Here is a 22,848-nt window from a genome sequence, read left to right as displayed (position 1 = left end):
TGCGTGAGTCTCACGCCTAATGCGTGAGACTTGGTTTTATTGTCACTTTGGGCTTATTGCATCTCGCGAAATTTGAACGACAAACGACACAATTTCTGACCGCGTTCCTATTCACGCTGCTCTAGGAACAAACCTCCATACATCCCATATCTCTGGAACCCTATATCGTACAAACTAAATAAAAACGATAAACTCGTCCCCACTCCTTAATTTTCTCTAACTTATTTCACTTTCAGAAAGCATGTCAAGTCATGTTTAGGGTTTGTTACGTCCAGTTTGGGTCAATAGACAAACTCTTAAAAATGTACCCCATTCAGCCGCACGAGGTCTCTTTTGTTAATATTATCTCCATCAGTAACCAACCCGACGGGCCGATGGCTAAATTAGGCTTCAAAATGGATTTGGCAAAATGTACATTCTGAGACCTGACCGACACACTGCTCTAACCAATTTTGTGAATGGACTTATTCAAAAGGAAACTTTATGTCGTTTTGCTTAACAACTTTGACCAAATGCAAAGCAAAGTTCTTTTTTACAGCTTCAAAACAGCCTTTGACGTACGTGTATAAGTTTCACCATAGAGTAAGGAATGGTTTCACAATTCTACCTCCATGGTTAAGCTCTGAAACTGCAACATTATACCTCCATGAACAGACCGTATTCTAAAACGGTATTCATGTACCCATTTGAGTTTACTGGCAAAAGGTCCAAGGTCGCCACCCACTGTCAACCTAAAGTGGTCCCACGGCGACCTTCTTCCCCAAGCAACAGGTGGCCTGTCTCAAACCAGACAACACACCACTCACAATACACTGACCAGAATGGCTCTTTGTGTAAGGCCCCCCCCCCACCCCCAAAATGTTATTAATTGTTAAGTTCCCTTTAGACACCTTCCAACCTATAGCCGGCCCTACCCAATGTTTCCAAATTATTAAGCTTCCGTTTGATCTCATCCTTGTTCATCATGATAATTCTCATGCCGTTTGGAAGTGAATGCTTTTTTATAAATATTCTCCATTTAATCTTTTCAACAAATGAGTCACCCGCAGAAGGATTTCTAGGAAGTCTGATAACAACGTCGACCAGTGGTTGACACATGGTCGCCTGCGAAACATCAATCTACGGTACTTCATCCATTCAATGCAAATTCGGTCAAATTCGTGAGATTGGTTTCGGTTTTGTCCTGGCACCCAGCCTCTTCGACCCTTTCGACCCTGCGCGGCAATGAATGAACCAATCCGGAGAACCATGCTTAGTACAACACGAAAGTAACCTGACCAAAAAGGGCGGATCGAATGGCGGGTGGGCGGTCAAGGGGCAATGAATGAACCAATCCGAAGCACCATCTGCGAAACACTGTCGAATGAGTCGCCTGTCAGAAAGATTTCTAGGAAGTCTGGTAACAACATCGACCAGTGGTTGACGCACGGTCGCCGCCCAAACTTCCTCCAATCACATGACTTGTAAGTGCGAGTTTGGATCCGGGTTTTGCAGACTTGTAACCCGACGTCTGAAACCACACAAACGTATTGAATTCCACACAAACAACCGTGTTGGATTCCACAAGGATGCCATACCACTGGACCTTCTAATTTTCAATCCAAGATGGCGCAGGTTACGCTTTTAATAGTATAGATTAAGTGACAAGGATCTAAATGTCAGTTAACCAAAACAAATATTGAGTGGCTTTAATTTGTGGAATGGAAGGAATATTTGTGGAATGGAAGTAAAATTTGGACTCGTCCATTTCACTCGGCTTCGCCGTGTGAAATGGAAGAGTCCAAATTTTACCTTGCGGTAATATTCCTCCCATTCCACGTTCAGCCACTCAATATTTGTATACTATCGTAGTTTGGTCTAGGATTCTTTTTTGAAAAGGATATACTTACCCTTACTGTTCAACCTAGCTAGTGCTGGTCCGTAGTTCGCGTAGTCGTCGTTCAAGACGTTCTTTGCAGTAATCTGATGGTCGGCTATGGCGCCGCTTTCCATACCCAAGCGAGTCATGTTGCAAACTGGTTAAAAAAATAATCAAATGAAACACTTCTTCCATAAATTGAACAAAATAAGTCACTTTTAACATTGCTCTGATGTTTTGCGCTTTTATTTTTGGCAATTATTGTGTTTGGTGTATAAAGTGGTTTATAAACGCTAAGTTCCCGCTGTCGTGCGATCCGTTAAGAACGCCGCGGTTAGCCTGTCGCAACTGTTCCTGTAGCTTCTCTGCAATGGGGTTTGGTAACGAAGTGATGCAAGTTGACGTTCTATTTGTTGCACTTAGATACGATATGGTCAATACTGGTCAGTTTCTGGAGACACGCTCTCACGTGTTATGTTAGTTCACCCACTATGAAAGGTGTGCTTCAAAGCATTTGGTCCGAACCAAGGTAGATTGAACGTGTGAGTTTTTCAACTACAAGGAATAATAATAGTTACAAACCTGTGACATTGGCTTGGAATGTACACTGTCCAGTGTTACCAGCTGAATCCCACGCCGTACACGTGACTTTGGTTGAACCTACTTTGAAGTAGTCACCCGATACTTTCCTTACTTTGTCCTCGTCACTGCATTTGGCTAAGACGAATATGTCATCTTCCATGTCCCACCAACAACGTGACGTCGACCATCGAAGAGAAGTAACAGCATTGCTGTCGTTGGTTAAGCCGAACGCGCCTAGGGGACAGACCGCTATAGGACCTTCAGTGTCAACTGGAGCACGAGATTGATAGGAATGGAAAAGATTTGGATCTTGTAAATGCTGGCCACAGTACAACCTACAAATTGGTAATTAAGTTTTCAAAAGGCTGTCTGATTCGATACGGTATAGATTTTTTTCTTTTAAAGTATGTAATAGTGAGTTCGAAAAACACCACCGACATTATTTGCTCTTAAGCATCTGACATCATACTCAAGACGTTTGAAATATACACGTGTGACTAATGAGCTACTCCCCTCCCGCTCGTCCATGAACAAAAGTATCGAATTCTGACTGCTTCGAGTGCTCTGGTTAAACTACGACTCCCGAGGTGACCCCCGGAGCGTTTCATTTTCCCGAGGTGCAGCCGATTGCAAATGGAACGGTCTGGGGATCACCGAGGAAGTCGGATTTTAACCATACCACGAGTAAAAGCAGTCCATATTTGTTTTATAACACCCCAAGGGACTATTTATCATCCCCGTACACGTAAAGTTCGAACGCACATTTCAGATATAAAGATGCACATCTGATTGGGTTCAAGGTGAGGTAGGTACGTGCAGACGTCATACGCGAGCACAAACATAAATAACGCCTAAGTGATGACGTCACCTAGAAACAACACAATTTTTTTTACGTTTACGTTTTTTAACATGCAGCTAAGCCTCCCTAATGGAGAGGTTTCGCAGAGTCACCGATACTCGTACGTGACTGAACGGATACGTCATTTAGGTCATCACTTTTTGAGTTCCATGTGACTTACAACTGTTGTACACAAGTTAGAATAGTTGCTCAAAACGGGAATCTGTCGCCATACACCACCATGCTTCAGAAAAAATGGCGGTGTCCATGGGTGCAGCCATCTGGTTAATAGCGCCCCCTTGAGCCTCGAGGGTATTCGTTAGAATTTTGCGAAACAAAACTACACAGCTCACTTGACGCGAAAGCGTACGGTTCGATATCTGCGAAACCTCTCTAATATTGCATGACAAACGACTATCACAAGGCCACTGTGTTTTATAGTAAAACTAAGACATATCACGTGACGCGCTCTAAACCAATGAAAAGGCAGTAATTCTGAAGGGTGTTACAACTAACATCATTCGATTCACTGGTACTACAAACACCCGCCATCCTTAAGCAAGAAACAGAATGACAGAATTATGTAAAAGGTAGTTGCTACTATTCGGGGCTAGCTTGTGGTAAATAATGATGTTTTCGTATATTTTGATTGATCCTTTACAACACAAAAATACATGACGTAAGCAGACAGTAATACAAACATTAAACGGTAAACTTATTAAAAACGGTATTACACCTGTAACCCCATTTTCTACCTGCTTTTGCTGAAGTTATGTCGGCCGTTATTGTTGAAAGTTCCTTTGAAACTGCAGTGATCTGTAGACACACAAGTGGAACATTTAAGTCAATTAAATTATGAACCCATAGATGTTATAACTCCCAGGTTCTTTATGAGGTTATAAAGGTTTATGAGTTATATGTTTTCAATATTTGTCTTGTTTCGAAAATAAAAGCTCCCATCCTGTGATTACGTTTGATTTACTAACCCCGTAGAGCAGTGTCTTACCACCGAGATTGCCCGGTAGCTAGAGGTAGTTCTACGTGTTATTATACAAATATTGACTGCTTCGAGTGCTATGGTTAAAACTACGACTACGACAATAATACGAGTCGGAGTTAAACCATAGCACGAGTAAAAGCAGTCAAAATTTGTTTTATAACACCCCCAACAGACTACTTATCTTCCTCGTACCCGTAACGTTCGTACGCGCGTTCCAGATACACAGATGCTCAACTGAATGGGTTCGAGGTGGGTAAAACACACGCCTATGTACTGCAAGCCGTGTGATAGTCGTCGGACTATCACACGGCAAATTATGCACTACCACACGGCTGCCGTGTGATCCGAGCCGAAGGCGAGGGCCTTTATCACACGGCACGGACCCTGCAAGGTTTTAAACGGCCGTTGAAGCACGAGTCGCTACTCTGCTATTCTTATTCATAAATGTCTTTGTGGTTAAAAGGCGTAATAAAGTAAGAAACTCTATAAAACTTATCCGTTTCCGACGTGCTTGAGCACTGTACGTACATGTACGACGTCCGTGTTATGACTGATCAGACACCTATGTCCGACAGTTTCCGGTTCCGTTTTCCTTTCACACACAGCGCGGCAAACTCACCGACAGTGCCCGCATTGTCCTTAATTAGCAAGAAACGTCTTCCACCAAGACATACCGCTGAGTATCTGCTCACAACCGCTTAAAAAGACTGGTCGTTATCAAAGGTTTAAACACCCCATGTGACACGCTCTCCATAAAAGGTTTTATGCTAATATTACTTTGAGTAATTACCAAACGTTTCCAGTACCTTCAATGGAAATGATGCAATTAATGTGCACAACATGTAGAAGTGTAAATAATGGAATTCCTATAGCGACTTAAAATTAATGAAATATCAGTAATTTTAATTCGAAAATGCAAAGTTTGGATATCTGTGTAGCACAATTCATAATTGCAATTGAAAGTAAACCAAACTATCTAGTGTAGTGATCACTTTGTGATTCTACACCCCAAATATGAAAGTGGACTAATTTTTAATTTACTTAAGACCTATTAGAATACTGAGACGAGTAACCTTTTCTTATTTAGATTAAATGAAAGTATTTCAAACTGTCCATCCTTAACTATTGTTATGGCCATGCGTGAATGGGCAGGGTCCTGGATAGGGACACACACACACAAAGCCCTATGAACACTCTCTCGTTATGCCATGCTCATACAGACCACTGGAGTGGACAGTGCGTTTTATTATCATCTCTACTACCAGCACCAGTCCAACTATCTTAATGTACATAGTATGACACTTAGCCTGTGTGCTCAGTAATACACCGGTTTGGGTATATATTCTTATTAAATAAAATATTACTGTATTAAATAGGCTAGGAAAGTTCCATCATATTGAACGTTGGGCGTGTCCATCCATCGTGGTGTTGGCAGTAGTATACCGCCACTCAAAAGGTGTTCACCCCCTGTCCAATGACGATACTAAGCCTGAACATCTGACGTCACACTTCGAGGCCCGTGAATAACGCCAGAGACCGGCGTCAAAACCGGCGTGTAGTTTGACGTTTGACCCCGGTCATTTCAGAACGAGGGACGCAGTCAACTTCTTTTGTGTACGTGACAGTTTGCGCAGTGACTATCAAACGATGATTGTATCCAATGGAATCACTGGATCTAGCAGCAAGGACATGTCTTAGCGGATAAAAACAGGGGCCCAGTCTACGACAATACCTGCCAGAACCTACGCCAGCTAGCTAACTATGAACAATTGTAGGAGGGGTAAGTACTCAAACCACCCTTTGCCTCTTCACTACGCTAGAATGTTGATAACGGAAATGCTATTTTAAAAGAATGTTGCAGAATTTGTAGGAACAAAAACCGTGAAGATCACAGATTTACATAAAACTTACACATGATGATGATAGTAGAAAACATCCCTTGAAATATCTGTCTGAAATTTCATGTTTGATGAGAAATAAATATTATAATATCGCGTTTGGAGTTTATCGCTCAGTGAGCGTTTTATTCATTTTTTTTTTTGCTATCGATGCAACGCAAAATTTGTAATCGGTGTTTCACTATTCTCTCGTGACCCAGATGGCCGATCGATCTCGAACTTGTAACAGGTTTGTCAGTTTTAATGTGTGTGGAGGATTACATAAAGTACTTTATACACTGCCAGCAACTTTTTTGCAAGCAAAACCAATTATGTAATGTTCATTTACTGTGTCTATAATGCGTTTGTTCACCATTTAAATGTTATTTTAGTATGTGTACTCTTATGAATTTTCGAAATTATCGAATAAAAAATCAGGCCCCCAACCTCAAGAATTTGAAAAAGTTAAAAACACCTTTGCCGTTGACGGCGTGCGTTAAAGTGACAATGCTTTGACGTCATGTCTGGGAATTTGTTACACCTCCACGCTGCAACAAAGCGGCGTACAGACGCATAAAATAAGTGATAACGGAGCTTTTCGCGAATCTTTCAGAAAAGCGCTGGATAAGGGTATTCGAAATTATTGTTAATTACACAATTAAAACCTATTTATAGTTATATGACTGCTTCCTTATAGATTAAAATCATTTTAAATTGAATTCAGCGAAGTTCATGACTTTACATTTTCGTTCAAGCAGATCTTTAACGTGATGTTAGAGACTGTTATTCCCACTAGTCCTCACGTTCTGTTAGAAAATGACCTCATCTCAAAACTGATTTTTACTTTGGAACCCCACCTGTTAAAAATCTTACTCGTTCAGTAGTTGCTGATGTTTGGGTTTTTGAAGATCCTTGCTCTGTTTTGTTTACCATCGCTGTACCTTCGGTGAGTTGTTTTGTTTGATTCGAACTTTCTTGCTTGGTGCTTTTGCTTGAGTCGTTGAGCTGTCGCTGAGTGTTCCTCGGGCAAAGAATCATACACCTGATCCGAACTGTCCTTGGTCGGTTCAGGAACGAGTGACCAGTCAATGTGTGGTGTTGGTCAGGCAGGACAATATGCCCATGAGACCCAGCAAGGCTGCAACTAGTCTCAGTCGCTGATGCCTCCGGGAACACCCATGGGAGAATCACAATGCTGAACCTTATCAGAGTTGTCATCGTCGGTGTGTGCATGGTTTCACAACCAGTCTATCCCGACTCAGCAGTTGAAATTATGGTGTGCCTGAATAAACGCTTTTGACGTATATCGCTCAGGAAGGATGGACAGTAATATTTAAGGGGAGTGACTTATGTTGTAGTCAGTTTGTACGTGTATTTGGATAGGCTTGTCAAGACTCGAAGTCGAGAAAAACTATTAACACTCGTTTTTAAATTATTCTTGGACTTTAATCATGTTGCTTTGTTAGTAAATTAACAATTTGCTTCGTCACCGATTACTCGTATTGATAACGCGCAAATTTCTAGGTTCCCTATCAAAAGGTGGTATAGTCTAGCCTGCAATTGTCATAGTTTGAAATCCTTATACAAGGCAATTAGACATATTCATGGTCACTATTGGGGAACGACTTAAACTTCTACAACGAAAAAAACAAACTAAGAAACACCAAAAAAGCCTCATGATAAATTAAACGAAAAATCCGAAGGATATTTTTCTGTACAAATCCTTTCGGTACTAAAAATTACTTCGCGAACACCTCGTGATGCATAAATGTATTTATTTTCCAGACGGTTGTGAAAGCCTTAGGCCTTAGGTCTTTCTCAGATCCAAATATTTTAATGAGAAAATACATCTTACTCAAAAACTACGCACTTCAGAGGAAGTCATTTCTCACAATGTTGTGTACCATCAACAGCTCTTTGTTGCCTCTTACCAAGTAAGTCTTTATGCTAATTATGTTTTGAGTAACTATCATGTCCCTAAAACAACTTATTTACCTGGGAAAATACAGCTGCAAGAGACAATAATTCCAGTCACCAATTTTATCTAACTGGGGTCGGACAAAACTCTGACCTTAAACGTTTTCATTGTACAATGATGATCATACACAAATGGAATTGTTACTATAGACGAAAATGGTGCACAGTAGAGCCTCTCTAACAGTTAAAAGTGATCATTAGTTCGAATGTTCCCCAATCCTATGCAAATTTACCTTTTCTTTTGGGAAAACACTGGAAATAGAAGCATTTTTTGTTGGATCACATGGATTTGTTTAACAAAAGAATCTCAGCAACAAGCACCACCAATGCTGTGGTAGAAACACATCCCATCATGACAAAAGCCAAGTCGTAGCTTCCAGTCTGGTCGTGTATCAAACCTAAATGTAAAAGATAAAATAACAATTATCATCAGTATTGCATCTCAAGTTTTGCATTGAACTGTCCCTAAGCAGTTCGGCTCCATCCAAATTTGTGCTCAATCGGTCATTGCATCACGAAGATTCAGGCTTATAAGATATTTCTCAGATTCAAATTTGAGTGAGAAATTACCTGTTTCTCAATTCTACGACACTATAAAGGTACAGTCGTTTCTCGCAATGTTTCATATTATCAGCTGTTCTTCGTTGCTCGTAAGTTATATGTTAATAATATACTTTATTAACAAGTAATTACCGTGATTTTTAAATGTATAAATCAGTGCTGTTAAAAGACTTTATTACCTGGGAAAAACCCGCTGCAAGAGATAACAATTCCAGTCGCCAATTCCATCTAACTGAACGCACACGTAAGTAACTCAGGGCCAATCAGCTTCCTCATGTAAACGTCATTCAATGAAGCAACTCCACCATTAGTAAACTATTTGCACCACTGCACACTCGCGGGCTCAAGACTCTACATTTAGGTTTATATATGGGTGTAAACGATTGGGGGTGTAGAATCCCGAGTCCGGAGTTTTCCCTCTGTTACAATCGCCCTGTGGAAAAGGTAAGTGGGATGAAAAAACAAAAAAAAAAGTGTTGTACCCTACTCAGACGTACTGTAAAACCGGCCCAGTGGCCAAACCTCACTGTACGCATATTTAGCCATTACAAATTTCTCTGGTTACGTCTAAACTTGAATTGAAACATTGTACTGATTTTGCTATTTACTTTTGCCTAGGGGGACCACGGACCATCCAAAAGTTTTGGACCATTTGTGAAAGTTGTGCCCCTCACTTAAAGCCAGACGGACTTTTAGGGAGGAGTACACCAAGTAGGAGGGTTGACAGTTCTTATACTGATCCGGGAAAAGGGGGGAGACTGGGTGGGTACATTTCCCCCTTGCTAACCTACAAACCACTTGCTGTATCACTGACCCCGTACCCCCTCTCAACCTTGAGCCTGCCAGAAACGCGAATGATTTGAATCATGCGCCCTCTTTGTTCACAGTGGTGCAAATAGTAAACTATTTGCACCACTGCACACTCGCGGGCTCAAGACTCTACATTTAGGTTTAGATATGGGTGTAAACGATTGTTCGCTTCTAACCCTGTGGCGTGCTTCCTCACGCCGACAAAGCAAAGGAAACCCTAAACCTCCCAGCTCTCACCAAACCCCAGACCGCCTCAAGCATCTGTTTCTTACCAAAACTCCCCATTTCTCACCCAAACCTAAATGACGGCCCAAAGGTTGAAACGCCCGCCATTCGGTCAAACTGCTACGCCAAACGTCAATTTGTACAGACCTTTTGGTGCTGAGGTGATGAAGACCCATCTGATGAAGACCCATGCATGCTTCTCATACTTTCTCTATGGCCATTGACCGTCTGCTGAATTCTCACATCTTTGAGTTGCCCAAACTCGGAAACCCCCAAAATCGACCACCTGGGCACACAATGCGCAGTCATCTCGCGACCCGCTGATGCTGCGAGAAGCAGTTAGAATCTACTGCCTCCTGTGGTAGGAGATCGTCGGATGAAGCAAGCAAAATGACAAAACAACAAAACCCCCATCCACCAACTCATTTGTTGATGAAAAGCAAACTGTGCCAGCTTAGGGGCAATAAACAAGGGAGGACACATCCCCGCGGAGTTTGCCAAGGAGTGATCACTGCCATCAGACCTCGTCACTTTTTTTTTTCCTTTTTCTTTTCTTCTTCTTTTTGCTTTTGACCTGATGGGAGCTGGCTCATAACCTCGCCTACCACCAACGAGCTGGTCTCGCCTATAACGTATGGACATCTCCTTCCTCGTGACGTGGGCCTCTGACTGCTCCAAAGGTTTAATGTACTTCTGTACCCATTGCAAGTATCGGCCTATAAAAATAATATACTACTTCAGTGATATCCCTTTTCTCGTGTTGGACACAAGCCATTTGGAAGAAATAAAAGGCTGTACCTGAGGACCCAGCCGATTAAAACTAAAATCATCCATAGTATGGAGCTCTAAAAGGTATCTCCGTGTCCTTGTGAGGTTGCCGTGTAAGGTAATTGCCCTCCGTATGAGGCTACACGTGTGTCCTATCAGTCAAACATGAATACACCATCCGGGTAGAGTTGTCGTCTAGATGGTCATCCTCAGCCGTATGATGGTCTAGCAACCGACATTTAAACAGATATTTAGGCTCTTAACAGAAATCTATGCTCTTTAAGGCCGTGGGTTGTACGAAAAACGTCGAGTCTGCCGTTAAGCTCGGCCTGACTGTTTCGTGAGAGCTGCGGGAAGGAAAACAGAATTGCCATAACGCTTCAAGGTCACCATAGTTAGATTCTGTCCTGACAAAACTTCTTCAATTTGGCGATGACCAACGCAACGGTGTTTCAACGGCACCATGGTATGATAGACTGCATACCACGAAACCAAATAGACCGACTAAGTTATATATCCACCATGCAAAACCTCCGCGTTAGGCTACTTGACAACAAGATGGCATCAATCAGTCCAACACATCACTCTTTGCCATCCTTCCACGCTCCATTGAACATTCTGTGAGGCTAGCCAACCAAGCTTGTTATTGTTCAGCAAAGAATCTGACACTAGCACACGCATTGCATGAAGTTCTGCCCATCTGTGATACTCGTTTAGAAACATTCAAATGCCCGAAACCGAAGGAAAGCCTTGTCTAGACGGAGTGAAAAGTATATACTGAAAAGTATAAATATATAAAATAAAACCATTCAGCTTCTATCGTCGACCGCAGCCTCCGTCGACTGAACAACGTTAATAGATTTGGTCACCACTCATATATGGATCTGGAGGCTGCCTAAGTATCTTTAGAAAGAAACATGCAAAGCCAAACTGGTCTGTCCAATTTCCCTTAGAATACCTAAGATACATAAGCCCAATAACCCGGGGAGACCTATTGTATCTGGGAGCGCATTTCTGAGTTTGTCGATAGCTTCCTCAAACCCTTAGTCTGCCGTATTCCTTCCTTCATCAAGGATACCAAAGACTTTCTCCACAAACTAGATGAGGTCAAGCACCAAATACCTGACTCTGCTATTTTGGTTACTTTTGATGTTTCATCACTGTATACTAATATACCCCATCATGAAGGCATGAGTCCATGTGTCTCTGCCCTCAATGCTAGTAATCAGTCCCGCCCCTCAGTGAGTCATATTAAGGAACTCATGAGCCACATTTTAATGAAGAATAATTTCACATTTTCTGACAGGCATTTTCTACAGGTACAGGGTACTGCCATGGGTACCAAAATGGCACCCTCATATGCTAACCTATTCATGTCTCAGTGGGAGGACAGACTCCTGTCCTCCGCCCCCAACCGACCACTAGTTTGGTGGAGATTTATTGATGATATTTTCTCCATCTGGTGTGGTGACCAAGACAGCCTGGATGAGTTTATTAACCATATCAACTCATTTCACCCCACCATAAAGTTCACTACCGAACAATCTCTCACCAGTGTGAACTTTCTAGATGTGACAATAACCAAGTCTCCTAATGGCCTTGTCACAGATGTTTACAGTAAACCCACCGACACCCACCAGTACCTTCTCTCCAATAGCTGCCACCCTAGTCACTGTAAGAAGGCAATTGCTTACAGTCAGGCCTTACGTATCAGGCGTATCTGTTCCACAGATACCCTGTACAAGAGGCGCTCATCAGAGCTAAGGAAACACCTTGTATCTAGGGGACACAGCGAACGTAGGGTCCAACTTGCTATCAACAGGGCTCTCAACGTACCTCGTCATACTCTGTTGACTAACACGGGAGCTAAAAAAGCTCCGATCAATAGAGTTGCTTTGGTCACCACCTTCCACCCCAAACTATCCAAACTTCCTCAATTCTCAATAATAACATGCCTATACTTCACTCCCCCAGCAGGTTACACTCAGCAATCCCCAAGGTTCCCATGGTTGCATTCCGCCGCCCTAAGAACCTTGATGACATACTAGTCAGGGCCAAACTTTCCCCAGGTACAGTCCAAACACAACCCCCGACAGATATACTGGGCTGTCACAAATGTACCCGTTCCAAATGCAGAACGTGTCTGCACATTAAGCCCTCACTTAAGGTGAAGAGTCATACCACTGGCTCTTCATACAACATCAAGACCGACTCTGAATGTAGCACGTCTAATGTAGTCTATGTCATATCATGTAAGAGATGTGGGCTACAATATGTGGGAGAGACTAAGACCAAACTTAGTCTTCGCTTTGCGAATCATGTCTCTTCCATAAAGACTAACAAACCGTACCCAGTCTCTATCCACTTCAACAGCCCCAATCATAGTGTCAGTGATGTTGAACTTCTGGTGATTGAAGCTTGCAATGGTGATGACACACACCGCAAGAGTAGAGAATCACACTGGATTCACCAACTCAAGACAGTCAAACCCTTTGGACTTAACATAAACACTGGTATCAAATAACTTCTCATTACCCTCCAATTCACTTTGGCCTAAGAACTTATATGTTGTATATATTCTGTACATAAAGTATAAATTAATCTTGTTTAAAGTTGTTTTTATAAATTCATCACTGTAACTATCTGATGTAAGTAACCCCCCCCCCCCTTTTTTCCCACAGGTCCCTCATACCTATTTTTAAAATCATACCTTTGATCTTGCTATTCTTATTAATTGACCATTGTTAGTTGCATCATGATGCAACTTGCTCTCTAATCCTACCCTTTCATGTCTCCCTGCATTGTTGTCGAACAATACATTTACCACTTTTATGGTCCAGTAACCCATCCTTTCATTCTAAACATCCTTTGTCCTCGCCACTTTACTCCTACTGGTTCATAGCCACACATTGTCTCTGAAATAGAAACTTTGATTGGCTGTTATTTTCCCGCTTCTTTCTGGATTAATTCCTTAATCCCTTTCCCCCTCGTTTTTTCTATAAATGGATATGTATTAGTTTGTACTTGTTTTATGCCTCTGAAGAAGGTCCGGATTGGATCGAAAGCTAAGGCCATCTACCCTATTCATTAAATAATGATCAGTTCAATATAATTTTCCCGTCGGATCGGACAAAAAATATTATTATAGACGACAATTTGATATTAAAAGCCCTTTTCAGTATTTCAGTGGTCGTGATTTCAAATATCGGCGAATTCCTATATACAAATTAACTTTTTTTCTTTGGAGAACACACTGGAAATAGAAGAATTTTTAGTTGCATCACATTGATTTGTTTAACAAAAGGCTCTCAGCAACAAGCACCACCAATGATGCGAGACAAACACACCCCATCATGACAAAAGCCAAGTCGTAGCTTCCAGTCTGGTCGTGTATCAAACCTTAATGTGAAAGACAAAATAAAATATATTATTGTTAGTAATAAACGAGTAATGGGGAGAGGTTGATAGTATAAAACATTGTAAGAACAGCTCCCTCTGAAATTAAGTAGTTTTTGAGAAAGAAGTTAATTTCCACGAGTTTGATTTCGAGACCTCAGATTTAGAATTTGAGGTCTCGAAATCAACCATCTGAAATCACACAACTCGTGTGACAAAGTTTTTTCTTTCATTATCATGTCGCAAGTTCGATGACCGATTGAGCTCAATTTTTCCCAGGTTTATTTTATGTATAATTTATGTTGAGATACACCAAGTGGGAAGACTGGTCTTTGACAATTACCAATAGTCCACTGTGTTTAAAATGAACAAAATAATGTTGATAAAAAGACTTTCTATTACCTGGGAAAAACCCGCTGCAAGAGACAACAATTCCAGCCACCAATTCCATCCAACTGAATGCACACGTAAGTAACTCAGGGCCAATCAGCTCCCTCATGTAGACGTCATTCAGTGAAGAAACTCCACCATTAGTAAAGTCATAAATTGCCACATTCACTATCGCTAGCCAGTATGAGTTCACCCATGGATCGGTCAATAAAGTTATTGAGCACAGTGTAAGTAGTGTTGCCATGAGAGTTCGTAACTTTAAGACACCTCTGTCAACGAGGGGACCAATAAGTAACTTCGAAGTTAATTTTGCCACTCCTGCAGCTATGCAAAATACAATAGCATCTTCAGCACTGAAACCTTTATTGAGTATGTGATCGACGTAATACACACTCCATAACGTACGCAACAATCTGTTGGATGTTGCTATGACAGTTGGTATCCAGAAAGTTTTCTGCAAACAGACGGGGATACCAAAACTATGTTTTATCGTCATTAAAACTTCTTTCAAAAGTTGTATTCTGGAGGTTGCCTCTTTGTCTCGTCGTAGTTTTAATTTCGTTTCTTCACTAGAGGGCACTTGTTGATATGACTCTTGGTTCTGCTTTTCTGCTAATGGTTGTGGGAAAAGAGCGCCACATACGGCAAGATGTAAACTAATTCCACCAAGCAAAAGCATAGCTCCACGCCACCCGTAGGTATCAAGAAGCAATTGGACTAAAGGAGCCATAAGAATCAATCCCAATGGACTCCCTATCTGTCCAATACCATTGGCCGTAGCATAGTTAGTCTTGAAACAACGACCAATCATCGATTTGGACAATATGTTTGCAAAACTTATCCCAGGTCCTGTGAAATAAAAATTAAACGCTGTGTTAAAAGATTATAATAGCAAAACTCCACACACTAAAAGAAATACATTTTGTCGCAAACGTGTAAAATTGTTCATTTAGTCTCATTTATAATTATCAATGCTGCAATTCAGGTATAGTAATTCAGATTTGAGTCATTCTTGCTCATCTTACCGAATCCAAGAGCTAGTATAACGGTGAGTTGAACGATACTCGTTGCGAAGGAGGCAGCAATCACAGATCCTCCGACCATGAATCCACTCACTACGATCACAGCTCTAGTTCCAAATATACATTCAAGTGGTGCTGCAAAGATACCTGCAGTTATGTAATAAAAGCAACAAACACTGCTTCAATTTGTGAATCCTCGTTCACACTTGCCCTTGTTTCTTTACCCCCAGCTTCGTCCCGGGTAGCATTTTGATTTTATGAAACAATTATAGGCTAACAACATTGCAAACGACTCCACCAAATACATAAGCGTTTCACATGCCTGTTCGTACCCTTTGTATGTGATCCTCCAAAACGGTACTATCCAGTTGACGGATTCTTTTCAAAGTTTCAAATAAAGGTGTAGGGGACGATCGAGTTGTTCTATACAAGCGTTTGAAACCGTTTGTTATGAAACGCATAATGGCTAGAAAGACGTTTTAAAACCAGAATATAATGATCCACACAAGTATCACTCAAAATTGCGTGGTTTTCCGCCAACTAACACGGTCGGCCATTTATGGGAGTCACAAATTTGACTCCCATAAATGGCCGCCGTGTTAGTCGACGAGGTAAAAGGAAAACCGTGCAATTTCGAGGCATGTTTGTGTGGATCATTGTATTCTATTTTCAACTCGACCGATCCAATGCAACGTGTACCTTTAAACTTCCGTTGAATTTGTACCCATGTTTTGATATTGATTATCAGTTACTCAAAATTTTTACGTTATTGCAATCAAGATTTATAAAAAAAAAATGGCTCGTCAAATAGTATCTACAATTTCGGGGGTATTTTATAGCAAAAATCCACACAAATTACATAACCTAGTAAGTTTTTAATTGTTTCACAATCTTAAGCCATCTTGTGGCACAGCTTTGACACCCTGCCTTGAAATCTGCATATTATGACCAATGTCGGTTCAATGCCGGCCCAATGCTGCGCCGTTACAAAATTAGTATTGGCACACAAAAGGTTTTTTTATACCATTATTTGCCAAAATGGTGTGCCGCTTCGAAACGAGTGTTGTCCCATAAAAAGTTGTCTTTACCATTTTGCCAAATTGGCGTGGCGCTGAAAAAAAAGTATTGGCCCAGAAAAGATGTTCTTTATTGCAGCTACAAAACCAGTATTGACCTAATATAGGTTTTCTACCATTTTGCCAAAATGGTATGCCGCCAAAAAACCAGTAGACAGATGTCGGAAAGTAAATCTTTCGCTATCTGACGAAAATTCACCCAGCACGTTAACTTGTCAGTTTTTATTAATAAAATAAAAATGCAAAACATATATCAAATATGTTAAATTTAAATGAAATTAATTTGCAATAAAAAAGTCCATTACAACTAAGTGTAGTTGTCCATGATATAAACAAAACAAAAAAACCAGTAGACAGATGTCGGAAAGTAAAACTTTCGCTATCTGACGAAAATTCACCCAGCATTTTAACTTGTCAGTTTTTAATAAATAAAAATGCAAAACATATATCAAATATGTTTAATTTCAATGAAATTAATTTGCAATAAAAAAGTCCATTACAACAAAGTGTAGTTGTCCACGATATTAAAAAAAAATAAAAAAATTAAAAAAAACAGCAGCAATGAATAAATTAATTTTAAAATGCTATGTAAAAACCAATAAAATAGTAAAGGAGGTATACACTTCAGCACAAAATAATTTTGTGCTATAATTGTTTAAATTAAATTATGGTTTATTTATTAATTTTAAAATGTCATCGCAGCATACCGCTGAATTGCAATTTAATTCAAAGTCTTTAAAAAATGTTAGAATAATTATTATCTAGACATTAGGTGTCTGTGCAGAAACACAAAGCTGTTCCGTGGTCTTTTGCTTCAAATGAGTGCTTCAAAGATTATAGTTGGTCTGATTACAAGAAATAACAGTTTTGGTCTTTGCCCAAAGAGTCTATAACTGAAAAAAAAGATGAAAATCAGTTGTGAAGTTCTTGAGAATTATGGACCAACTTCCGGTTAACCCGGAAGTTAAGGTCATTATGGGTCAAGATTACCCCAGGCTTGTCCCCGATGCCCGAGTCTCCCATCAAACATCTGTATTGGCTCGATACTGGCATTTACATTTGAAACATTGGCAATTAATCGGCCCAGTACAGTTGTCATAACTCATCATGTACAGGCCCAATAACGCTCGCGCCGATGCTTGCACTTCTGTTTTAGGCCATTATAGCATGGCACTATTTGGCCCAGAATTGGCCAGCCAATGGCCAGATAATGCAATATGTGGCACAAGGTTGGCCAAAATACTTTTTGCACAGTAACAATTGCCAAAACTCACACAGTAGATACAGGCCCTATAACGTTCATGATGATGCTGGCACTTCTATATTTGGCCAACACAGTTTGCCACCATTGGCCATAATTGGCCCGTTACTGGCCAGATTGTTCAGTGTGTAATTAGTACGTTAATTAACTAAATATTCTACTAATTGCACCCTCAAACACATATATATCCATGTGACTATACTAACACAATACAAACAGCCTACAGCCTAATATGCTGTATAATAAGCACCGAGTGATATAATATATAATTAAACTTCCGTTGAAAAACACCCTTGTCACACGAAGTTGTGAGATGCTCGATTTCGAGACCTCAATTTCTAAGTCTGAGGTCTCGAAATCAAATTCGTGGAAAACTGCTTCTTTCTCTAAAACTACATTACTTCAGAGGGAGCCGTTTTTCACAATGTTTTATACTATCAACCTCTCCCCATCTATACTCATTACCACAAAATGGTTTTATGCTAATAATTATTTTGAGTAATTACCAATAGTGTCCACTGCCTTTAAAGAAAAAACGTGTACAAATCTTTTGAGGTTTTAGGTGGAAACAAAGAATAATAATTTAAAAAAATAATAACAATCTCGACGAAAACAATACCTGTTCCGTAGGTCGGAACAGCTAAAAAGCTTTACAATAGAAAATAATTTATGCAAAAAAAATCACAAAACAAAGGCCTGGCAGAAATTTTCAAATAATTGATCGGGTTTCATATCGATTGCCAATCATTTTGGGGACACCATTGGAAACAAAACGTTGATACACTGCTGTTGGAGTTGGTTTGCTTGTTTGATTGTTGTTGTTTGTTGTTTTTTTTTTTGGTTTTTTTTGCAAACCGACAAAGCTTTCAAATGGAAAACGATGGAGTTGTGTTGAAATGTTGCGCAGTTATATGTTGGAATTAGGTCAGCGGTCAGATGTTTCGTCGACAACCATTTATAACAAGAATCATACTACGACAAATGAGTCGGCGATATGACCAAGTTAAGTATGTCTGGTCAGAAAAATAAATTAAATGTGATTATATTTGCTTGTTAGTTAAAGGACATGTTTGATGGTCAGAATCATCGCTAATGCTGAAGTTTTGGCTCAATGTTTGATTTCGTTGTCCTGATATTGGTTCAACGTTTTAACATACATGGGCAACACTTTGGCCCAATGTTGAGCCAATGTCTACGTTGGACCAACGTTCGGCCAACTTTTACATTGGCCCAACATAAGGCCGACGAGCAAAAGTACGTTGGGCCAATGTTGACAGCCAATGTTGGTCAAATGAAAGTGTTCCGTCGGCCCAACGTTGGTTCTTGTTGTGATGCTATCTGGGTTTCTAGACTCCCAAAATTTCAATGTATTCACTGAGATCAATCATATCCTTAACTGGTGGACACTATTGGTTATTGTCAAAGACCAGTCTTCTCACTTGATGGTGTATCTCAACATTATGCATAAAAATAACTAACATGTGAAGTTTGATCTCAATTGGTTGTCGTCGAAGGTGCGAGATAGTGAAAGAAAAAACACCCTTGTCACACGAAGTTGTGTGCTTGCAAATTGCTTGATTTCGTGACCTCAAATTCTAATTTTGAGGTCTCGAAATCAAATCCGTGGAAAATAACTTCTTTCTCGAAAACTATGTTACAGCTCTCCATTACTCGTTACCAAGTAAGTTTTTAAGCTAATGATTATTTAGAGTAATTACTAATAGTGTCCACTGCCTAAGTTTATACATTTAAACCTTACCAGTTATGTAGATGGAGCCACTGACTATCACCATCAACCAGCCCGTCAGCCACGTCTCGGTTGTAAATTGCTCCGTAAAAGTCGGCAGCATGATGCCTAGACCCTTAAGAACTCCAACCCACATCAACCATGAAACTAGTAGACATAGTACGGCGAACCAGCTTCCACGGGGATTGCCATCGTCGGACATGATTTACTAAATTAATTTCGACTGTCAGATACATCAACATCCAAACCAAAAAGCTCGGTTTGCTTGTCCGATCATTGACGCTCTCTTTGACAAAAGCTGATCATGGATTGCGTTCATCATCTCACCGCGAGGGTCATGAATTCATTCACTACGTACGACGGACGTGGATTCATAAGTGATAAGTACGGTGGCCCTGAAGGTACATCGCATAACGCAAACGTGTGCGCACACGTATGCAATGTCGTGAAACAATTCGCGAATATATGCGCACACGTATACAATATCGTGAATGGGTCATGTTTAAAAACATAATGTGAGTACATCATCAGCTCCAAGATGGCACAAAGATTATGACTGTGCCATCGGTTCAGCAAAATTATTTGTCTTTATTTGAACCTCCTGTTTGGACCGGAATGAACGTCAAAGTGTGGTCATGTTTTTGAATAAAATTTCAAAATATGTCTGTTTTTACAAAACAGCACACACACAAACAATTAGGGAAAAGACACTAGCAAATATCGATGAAATCTTCAGAGCTGGAGCATTATATGCAGATCAATGAAGGCATCGCCTTTCAAAGGTTTTTAAACAGGCAAACTGTACTTCACTTCTGAATAATTCTACTCGAAATTCCGTTCAAGAGGATATTGTGTTGCCACCCATGACACGCAGCGAACCTTTTCCCAGGGCAAAAATCTATTGAATGTAGCAAGGTGGTAAACCAAAGTTCTAGTCTAATCAATCTATGGTTTGACCGAGAAAAAATTGCAACAGAAATGATTTTTTTGCAAGTGTCTACTGAAACCCTCTAAAAACAACATATCCAAAAAATGTGGTATTTTTCAACTCGGGAAACTCTTTCTTTAGTTAACAATATAGGTTGTCTCGGTCAATTTCGGCAAATGAGCAGCCACTTTAACCACCAAGCTATACTATTTCGCACGAAATCGAATGCTACTGAAAAGGGTAATTCGATTTAGTTTGATGATTAGTCAAATGTAATGTTGCGTCATTAGATTAATAATCATTCAATTTAACAATATTCATCACAGTAGCCTTGATCAAGGCGCTACAGCCAGCCGCGACCTGCAAAATCCCAGTCCCCGTCACTGAGTTCCGCCAGCGCACCCCATACATAACACAGTGCATAATAATAACTAGCGGGATGCCGCGCTTCGCGCGGCACCCCGCTAGGATATAAAAATCCTTTACACAAATATTTCGAAATGTGGGTGAGGGTGTTATACTCCTCTCTCAATATTTATGCATGGCGTCATAATTCTAACCCAAAATGAAGCTATTTCGCACGTCCACCACTACTTGCAGTGGCTGTTCCCACCTCGTGTCACGTACCTTATGCATCTAGAAACTATAAGGCTCCCCCGTGAGCCTTATAGGGGTCTAATAAGTTGGGCCTCCCTAACATTACACGTTTTTCAAATCAGCGTTGATAGGTGAAACTGACCGTTAGCCAGCAATAACTAAAGTTTCTTTTGTACTACACTACCAAAACTTTCTCCACACACTCAATATACATTCATAATGCTTGATTTCCTTTTTAAAAATTTCGTCAAAAATGACATTTTTACGTCCCACGATACATAGCGTTGCTACAGCACTATAAGTAAAGCGAGTTTTTGGAACATGCTGTGTGCCACAAATCTAATTTATCTACTGTTTTTTTTTTTTTTTTTTTTCGGGGGGGGGGGGGCGGGGGCGGTAAGAGCGTAGGCCTCTTTTTAGTTTATTCTCATCTGAATTGGTCTTGTAAACTTTCTGGTCAATAGGCTGCATGTATAACGGGAGCACTTAACGTGAACGTCAAAAAAGTGTTTTGCAGGCAGAGATGCCAAGTCCAGAGGCCAGCTATGTGTGAGATTTTTCAAAGCTCAACCCCCATCCCCCCGGAAAAAAAATTGCCAGTTTAAGAAGGCCTTTTTAAATCGCCGCCCAACTTTTTTTTTTTATCAATAAATAAAACAATGTGAATGTGGACAAAAGGTGTTTCAAAATGCATCAAAAACCTCCTCAGAATAATTAAAACTCACTTGAGGTACACAGGAGATGTTGATGGTTAATGTGGAGGTTCGATTGTGTCAGATTATATCCTTCCAAACTTGAAAAAAATAGACTAAAAATGATGTCCAAAATCAATCGCTCACTTCTTCTGCCTGTTGTGTCTTCGCTAGTGGAGCGCATTTCAACGAATTTGCTAAAAGAATCGGAACAAACTTGTGCGCAATAAGCGTTTTGCGCTCTGCCGAATTTGAGCTGAACCTACTGGATGAGCAAAAGCGTGCGCAATCTGCATATTTGCGCTCTGTTTGTACAAATTTTGTACAAAAAATGTCGTTAATTTTTTTTCCCCGATCTCGCCCCAATAATGGTTGATGTGCGTGTGAGCGTGAGACAGAGCCCAAATGCGTGAGTCTCACTCCTAATGCGTGAGACTTGGGAGGTCTGGTTTTTTTCTATTTTTTTATTGTCACTTTGGGCTTATTGCATCTCGCGAAATTTGAACGACAAACGACACAATTTCTGACCGCGTTCATGTTCACGCTGCTCTAGGAACAAACCTCCATACATCCCATATCTCTGGAACCCTATATCGTACAAACTAAATAAAAACGATAAACTCGTCCCCACTCCATTTTCTCTAACTTATTTCACTTTCAGAAAGCATGTCAAGTCATGTTTAAGGTTTGTTACGTCCAGTTTGGGTCAATAGACAAACTCCTAAAAATGTACCCCATTCAGCCGCACGAGGTCTCTTTTGTTAATATTATCTCCATGAGTAACCAACCCGACGGGCCGATGGCTAAATTAGGCTTCAAAATGGATTTGGCAAAATGTACATTCTGAGACCTGACCGACACACTGCTCTAACCAATTTTGTGAATGGACTTATTCAAAAGGAAACTTAATGTCGTTTTGCTTAACAACTTTGACCAAATGCAAAGCAAAGTTCTTTTTTTACAGCTTCAAAACATGCCTTTGACGTACGTGTATAAGTTTCACCATAGAGTAAGGAATAGTTTCACAATTCTACCTCCATGGTTAAACTCTGAAACTGCAACATTATACCTCCATGAACAGACCGTATTCTAAAACGTAATTCATGTACCCATTTGAGTTTACTGGCAAAAGGTCCAAGGTCGCCACCCACTGTCAACCTAAAGTGGTCCCACGGCGACCTTCTTCACCAAGCAACAGGTGGCCTGTCTCAAACCAGACAACACACCACTCACAATACACTGA

At 40.5% G+C, this 22,848-nt stretch overlaps 2 protein-coding genes across 2 annotated transcripts; one reads left to right on the top strand and one right to left on the bottom strand.

Moving 5' to 3' along the window:
• The first annotated feature begins 11,686 nt into the window (after window positions 1–11,686).
• LOC139945397 (uncharacterized) lies at window positions 11,687–13,692 on the top strand. Its single transcript, XM_071942745.1, has 2 exons — window positions 11,687–12,293; window positions 13,676–13,692. The coding sequence occupies exons 1-2, from the start codon at window positions 11,687–11,689 to the stop codon at window positions 13,690–13,692; spliced, it is 624 nt and encodes a 207-aa protein (XP_071798846.1).
• An 84-nt stretch (window positions 13,693–13,776) lies between these two features.
• Window positions 13,777–19,590, bottom strand: LOC139945550 (monocarboxylate transporter 12-like). Its single transcript, XM_071942939.1, has 4 exons — window positions 19,401–19,590; window positions 15,308–15,451; window positions 14,295–15,131; window positions 13,777–13,895 (listed from the first exon to the last, which is right to left on the bottom strand). The coding sequence occupies exons 1-4, from the start codon at window positions 19,588–19,590 to the stop codon at window positions 13,777–13,779; spliced, it is 1,290 nt and encodes a 429-aa protein (XP_071799040.1).
• Between the last annotated feature and the right edge of the window lie 3,258 nt (window positions 19,591–22,848).

Source organism: Asterias amurensis, chromosome 12 (assembly GCF_032118995.1).
Source record: "Asterias amurensis chromosome 12, ASM3211899v1".
NCBI lineage: Eukaryota > Metazoa > Echinodermata > Asteroidea > Forcipulatida > Asteriidae > Asterias > Asterias amurensis.
The sequence above is the reverse complement of the archived record's forward strand: the minus strand, read 5'-3'. Positions and strand labels throughout refer to the sequence as shown.

What these genes read in the sequence shown, in the direction of transcription:
- LOC139945550 (XM_071942939.1), bottom strand. Translation starts at nt 19,590, where the DNA reads ATGTCCGACGATGGCAATCCCCGTGGAAGCTGGTTCGCCGTACTATGT. An exon ending in TGGCTCCATCTACATAACTG is followed by an intron (nt 15,452 to 19,400) that starts GTAAGGTTTAAA and finishes ACATAACTGCAG; the next exon opens with GTATCTTTGCAGCACCACTT. An exon ending in TATACTAGCTCTTGGATTCG is followed by an intron (nt 15,132 to 15,307) that starts GTAAGATGAGCA and finishes TTTATTTCACAG; the next exon opens with GACCTGGGATAAGTTTTGCA.
- LOC139945397 (XM_071942745.1), top strand. Translation starts at nt 11,687, where the DNA reads ATGAGTCCATGTGTCTCTGCCCTCAATGCTAGTAATCAGTCCCGCCCC.